Raw genomic sequence first — 6,423 nt, 5'->3', positions numbered from 1 at the left:
ATATGAATGATCTACACGCCATTTGACACTATTTAAAAGAAGACGAAAATCTAAGTAACATTTTAATAAATAAAACTGTTAGTGATAAAAAAAGTATTATTATTTTTTGAGGTATATAGTTAACATAATATAATAAAACTGTAAAAAGTTTTTTATTAATATAATATTAATAATAAATAAAACTGCAAAAGTTTTTTTTCATGCACTGCTTGCTAAATGGTAATGGCAGTGCTAACATCCCTTTCAAATTCAGTGCCAAACCTTCTCTCTCTTTCTCTATATCTAACTCAAAGTAACTATTTTTCATTTCAACTCCTTTAACATAACGCCAAAGAAACGCTCTCTGCTCCATCTCCCTTCCATTTTCCTCTGCTTCTGCCTTTTGGATTGCTGAGAATTTTTTTTATTTAAAAAAAAGTTGAAAGTTTCTTCCTTTTTCATTGCTCTGAGATTAGCTGATGTTGCAGCTCTAAAGAGAAGATATAGAGATGGGTTCATGTGTTTCAGTTCGTAAGAGCCCTGGAGAGTGTGTTTCAGTTCGTAAGAGCCCTGGAGAGTCACCCATGAAACTTGGACTTTCTTTTCAGTCTAAAACAGATAGCCTCCTCATTCCACCTTCACCTGTTAAGGAGAAACCTTCTGCCAATGCTCACTTGGCTCTCAAATCTCCTTATTCTTTCAAAGATTTTGGTAAATTTCCTTCCTTTTTTTCGTTTTGTTTTTGGTGACATAAATAAACATGTTGGAAGTACTTTGCTTGGTTATGAGGGTAAAAGACAATCTATTTGGTTCATCTTTTTCTTCAATAGAGTGTAAAAGTATCTATTCTATTTGGTTGTTGATCTTTTCTCTGTTTCTGGTTTTGGGTTATGTTTTATTATTATGACTGAGATCTGAAATGGGTATCTTATTTATAGAAATGAAAATTAATTAGTTTTTGGTTTGATGAATGATGATGCTCCAAAGTATTGATTTTTAGGGTTGTTTATATAAGAACACAGACAACATACATAGAGGGGAGAGATGTTGCGGAATACAACTATCTTCTCGCAACTAATAATTAAAAAAAAAATGAAGATACACAAATTTTATGCGGAAAACTTATATATAATGTAAAAACCACGGACAAATAATATAGGGTAATTTTACCATTTATGTTTTTCAACAATTTTGACAATTTTTTTTCCGGTGCAACAACTTGCACCACCGAAAACCAATTTTCAACAAGAGATTTTTTACAGCAAGGAGGTTCATATCCAAACTAAACCAATTTGCCGAACTGGTTGATCAGATGGTTACTACTAAATGGAAATGCAATTTTAACCCCCCGTTGTCTTGCAAGAAAAGTCATTGGCTGTTTCGGAATTTATAGGCGAATTCGGAATTCGTTAGTTTACACGAAAACGACGTCGCTAATTGCCGAAACTAGTAGAACATGAGAAGAAGCTAATCTTTTTCATGTATGTCAGTGTTGAATTTGAAGTTGAGGACCTAACTTCAGCCTTGAATATATAGACAAGTCAGCAAGTAGCAATCTTCTTCCTGTATGGATCTATGTTTGATACTATGCACCTTTGTGGAGGTGGTCCATGATGATGGATGGACCACTCTTAAATACTAGGAAGCTGCAAGCAGTTTTAAGAGTGTGTTGTCTTTTAACTGTCGAAATTCGACATTAATGGAGATAAAAAAAACACAAACAAGACAACTTGTGGATTATGTTGTGGTCCTTACTACATGTAGAATTATGTCTCAATGCAGTACACTTAGGTATATCATACTCATTCCAACAGGGGTAATGAAGAGGCTCCTTCTTTGAGGATTCTGAATGATAGGTCAATCCTTTGCGGGTTTATAAATTCTGTAAATAGCTCTGATAAATCTGCATCGAGTTATGTTGTGTTTGCTCTTTATCCCGAGATGTTCGGTCTATTGTCGTATAATAGTAATGTTCAACGTCGTGTTGATGTAGTTTGTATATATAATCTATGATATAAGCGTATCAATGTGTCCTCTGCTCATACATTAATTTCCTCCTTTTCCAGCTACCTAAATGCCTTAGGCTGAATCGATTTTTCATTCTGCAGGTAGTAAAGAGGAAACCTTTTTTGATTCCCAGACATATCTAGAATCGGATTGTGAGGATGATTTTTTCAGTGTCAATGGTGGTAAGATGATTATAACTGTTCGAATCAACTCGTCTAGCAAGCTTATATCATTGGCAGATCTGTAAATTTCTGGTGTTTCATACTGTCTGCTGTAATATGACTGTGCTACCTCCATTTCTGATTGTTCTCTCATCCGAATGTTGTACATTCGTGTGCAGATTTTACTCCGTCTCATGGTAACACCCCTGTTCATCATAGCTTCTCCGTGGGGACCCCTCGAGTAAACAAGGGTACTGTAGACGGATCACCATTGTCGGTTTCCGAAACATCTCCAACAGGAAACAGAAAGAAGCTCCGTGAACTGTTTCAAGAGAGCGTTACAGAAAACCGAGACAATGCTAGCGAGCTAAACACCTCGAGCAACCAGTATATATCCAATGGAACCCCTTATGTGTCTGGAGCTAACTCTCTTTGCAGTAGTGAAAGGACTACTAACGGAGATAACACTATATTAAAGGAGAATCCAATAAAGTCCATGCACTGTTGCATTCCAAGCTTTGTTTCATGCAGCAGTTTTAATGGGAGGAAGAGAAGTTGAGCCCTGCAATAGCTGTAAAGTGTAAACGATGGGTCCTAATATCCATCAATTTGCCGGCACATAGGTTGATGAAGCCGGGATCCCGATTTCCTGGATCACGAGGCATGTAAAAGCATCCGAGTAAATGTTTGATGTAAAACTACCAAGATTTTTACCATCTCAATCAACCATAAGTGAACGTTTTCTTTTCAAACTGAAATCAGCTCATAAACAAGTGTCTTGCAATATGAAGGCAAAGGAATCAAAGGAAAACAGGTAAATGACCCTTGCAAGGGAATGAATATATAATATATATACTTAGGGATGAACATAGGAAGGTTAGTCGAATAATGCAGGTGGAATAATTAATTAGTAAAATAAGGCATCCTCATATAGTGCTCTTTTTTTTAATAATAAGAGGCAAAGACTTTTACAGTATGGAATTATTAAATTTGAATCACTGTATGGATGGCCCTAGGAGAAGAGAGTAATTTGGTTGATCAACATCTTTAATATTATTTTAGAGACTGCCACGATGCCAGAGGAGTGGAGAGAGTCTACGGTGATACCAATCTATAAGAATAAAGGGTGATAGAGGTTAGGTTGAGACAAGTTACTAGGGTTTCGAAAAACCAATTTGGCTTTATGCCAGGTAGGTCTACTACGGATGCGATTCATCTACTTCGATGGCTTATGGAGAAATATAGGGAAAAAATAGAGATCTTCATATGGCGTTCATTGACCTTGAGAATGCATATGATAGCGTTCCTCGTGATACGATCTGGAAGATCTTGGAAACGAGACAGATCCCAACTGCTTATATCAGGGCGATTCGTGATATGTACTGTAGATCAACTACTTAGGTCAGGACTACAGTTGGCGACACCGAGGCATTCCCGGTGGAAATCTGACTCCACCAGGGGTCAGCTCTTAGCCCTTACATCTTCGCCTTGATTATGGACGACATATATTGTGCGACACCAGACGATGTTCCATGGTGTATGCTTTTTGCTGACGACATTGTCCTAGTTGCCGAAACAAAAACTGAGCTGAATAGAAGACCGGCTGCCTGGAAGACTGCTTTGGAAGTAAAAGGTCTAAGGATTAATATTGAAAAGACAGAGTATTTATGTTCAAACTTCAGTGAAAATAAAAATGATGAAGATGTAGAAGTATGCATAGAGGGACACGTTATTCTCTCAAAAGAATGTTTCAAGTACCTAGGGTCTATGATACATAAAGATGAGGGTGTAGATGATGACGTTACACATCATATAAAGGCGGGATGGCTAAAGTGGAGGGCTGCCACTGGAGTTTTGTGTGACAAGAGGGTGCCTCTAAAACTCAAGGGAAAATTTAATAGAATGGCTATAAGACCATCACTGTTGTATGGATCAGAATGTTGGGCAATCAAGAAGGATCACGTAAGGAGGATGGAGGCCGCAGAAATGAGAATGCTACGATGGGCATGTGGTAGAACACTGTGGGACATGACACCAACCTCTGCTATTAAGATGTCCTTAGGGGTGGTGCCTGTATTCGAAAAATTAAGGGAGGGAAGACTACGATAGTTTGGGCATGTCCTTAGGCGACAACCGTCGGATGCGGTCAGGAGGGTAGAGTCCATTACAGTCGACGGTGCCAGAAGGAGAGGAAGACCAAGGAAGAAGTGGGAAGACTGCTTGATAGCTGATTTGAAGGATTTAGCCATTACCGAGGACATGACCTCTTATAGGAAAGTATGAAGACTTAAGACAAAGGTAGCCGAGTAGTGCGAGTCACAGACATAGGGTGTAACATCTTTGTCTTCTTTTTAATGCCTTTGTAATAATTTCCATGACTAATACTTTATATACGTTTATGTCATTAGAATTTATGAAGGCTTAGAACTCGGGTAGCGAAGTAGTGTTGCCTTAGTTTAGGTTTTTAACCCATTAAACTTTATTCCTTCTCGTAGCTTGCTACCGTTGACTATTGTGTATCCTTCTCTTCAGGTTCCCTCTTTTTAAATTTAGTCGGGTCTTACGTTTCTGTCTATATGCAAATATTTTAATGCAGGGATTTATTTAAAGGGATTACTTACCATTACAGACGTGCATATGAGGATTGCATATGAAGATTGTTCAACTATGCATTTATTTATTTATTTATTTATACATGCACTGCATTTTATCTTTATCTTTAATTTGCTGAATGCCGGAGGTCTTCCACGGAAGCTGCTCTCAACCCTGGCGTTGGGGGCAGTTTACTACCCTACCTCCCCCTTACTCCATTACATATGGGAATAGGGTTTTGTTGTTATTGTTGTTGTTGTAAATGAGGTGGTCCATAGTAATCACGGTAGAGATAATTTTCCAAGGAATGAGGTATGGTCTGGAAAAGACGAATGGAACCATTGAAATCCACTTCAGACTTGGCAACGTTGTCTGCAACCAAGTTTGCTTCACTCTTAATCAGTTTAAAATCTAAAAGCCAGTTCCGAGAGGAGTAGTGGTTTATCATGCAAACAAGAACCATAGGAGATGACGAGGAATATGCAGAAGAGATAAGGTTATAAGCCTCAGCATTGTCCAGTTGGCACTCAACTTTGTCATAACCATAATTCCAAGCCAAATTAACCCCTTAAATATTCCCCCGAGTTCAGTTTGAAGAACGAATGAGAAACCAATGGATTTATTGAACCCCACTAGCCAAGCACCGTCAGAACTTCGGATAAATCCACCAGCATAGCTCATTGCGGAGTTTCGATTAACAGAACCGTCAGTGCTAAGAGTGACCCAACCAGGTGAAGCAGAGACCACTGAACAGTGGCGGATCTAGAAATTAAAAAATAGGGGTTCAAAATTTTAATACTCGATTCTAAAAAAATTTGGGTGTGCAAATTTTCTTAATTTTTCCTATTCGCATTAGTAAACTAAACTAAATTGAACACTTTTCTCAAAATAATGGGTGTGCAATGGCTCCCCTGTGGAGCCATGTATATCCGCCCCTACCACTGAATGGGTTCAAGGTCATGAATGGTAAAAGATGACAAATGTGGTTGTTCAGCGTAGCATCTAACCCAAAAAACGCTAGCATGAAAAAACTCCGCGTTGAAAAGGCCCTCGTGACAGAAGAATAATAGTGAACTATCAAAGGCAAACTATAAGGGAAAGGGAGAATCAACAGAAGGAAGAATATATTGTTTTCTGAAGTAAACTAAAGAAACAAAGTACATACAATATTCTGTAAAATGCAAAACATTATCATTGGTTATGAATAGTGGACATGCCCACTATATATAACACCTAGCCCAACTAACTAACCCAACTATACAAGATTCAGTTATAACAAATTAACCAAAAACAGTTACAATTAATCAGCTACAGACAGCTGTATTATAATACACTAATATTCTCTGGGCTTTCTAATGACATAAAATGCCACTTCAACATTTTTCTGGCAACTCAAAACTGCTTATTTCCTGGCAACTCAAAACTGCTTATTTCATGGCAGCTCAAATCTGCTTCTCATGACTGCAATTACTGATTTATGTCTAGGACTTCACACCAAGGAGAGAGCGCATGTCACTAAATATTGCAGGTGGCAACGACTTGGTGAGTATATCAGCCACCTGCTCTGCAGAAGGCACAAAATTGACACTCAGTTGTTCAGCCAGAACTTTCTCCCTCACAAATTAAACATCGATTTCTATATGCTTTATACGGGCATGGTATATTGGATTTACTGCCATAGAAA

At 38.0% G+C, this 6,423-nt stretch overlaps 1 protein-coding gene across 1 annotated transcript; it reads left to right on the top strand.

Moving 5' to 3' along the window:
• The first annotated feature begins 235 nt into the window (after positions 1-235).
• LOC120136547 (uncharacterized protein At3g27210-like) lies at positions 236-2,983 on the top strand. Its single transcript, XM_039152546.1, has 4 exons — positions 236-507; positions 538-690; positions 2,088-2,168; positions 2,327-2,983. The coding sequence occupies exons 1-4, from the start codon at positions 489-491 to the stop codon at positions 2,704-2,706; spliced, it is 633 nt and encodes a 210-aa protein (XP_039008477.1). The 5' UTR covers positions 236-488; the 3' UTR covers positions 2,707-2,983.
• Positions 2,984-6,423: the final 3,440 nt, after the last annotated feature.

This window comes from Hibiscus syriacus, unplaced genomic scaffold (genome assembly GCF_006381635.1).
Source record: "Hibiscus syriacus cultivar Baekdansim isolate YM2019G1 unplaced genomic scaffold, ASM638163v2 tig00110633_pilon, whole genome shotgun sequence".
Taxonomy (NCBI): Eukaryota; Viridiplantae; Streptophyta; class Magnoliopsida; order Malvales; family Malvaceae; genus Hibiscus; species Hibiscus syriacus.
The sequence above is the reverse complement of the archived record's forward strand: the minus strand, read 5'-3'. Positions and strand labels throughout refer to the sequence as shown.

What these genes read in the sequence shown, in the direction of transcription:
- LOC120136547 (XM_039152546.1), top strand. An exon ending in TTATTCTTTCAAAGATTTTG is followed by an intron (nt 691 to 2,087) that starts GTAAATTTCCTT and finishes TTCATTCTGCAG; the next exon opens with GTAGTAAAGAGGAAACCTTT. An exon ending in TTTTTTCAGTGTCAATGGTG is followed by an intron (nt 2,169 to 2,326) that starts GTAAGATGATTA and finishes ATTCGTGTGCAG; the next exon opens with ATTTTACTCCGTCTCATGGT.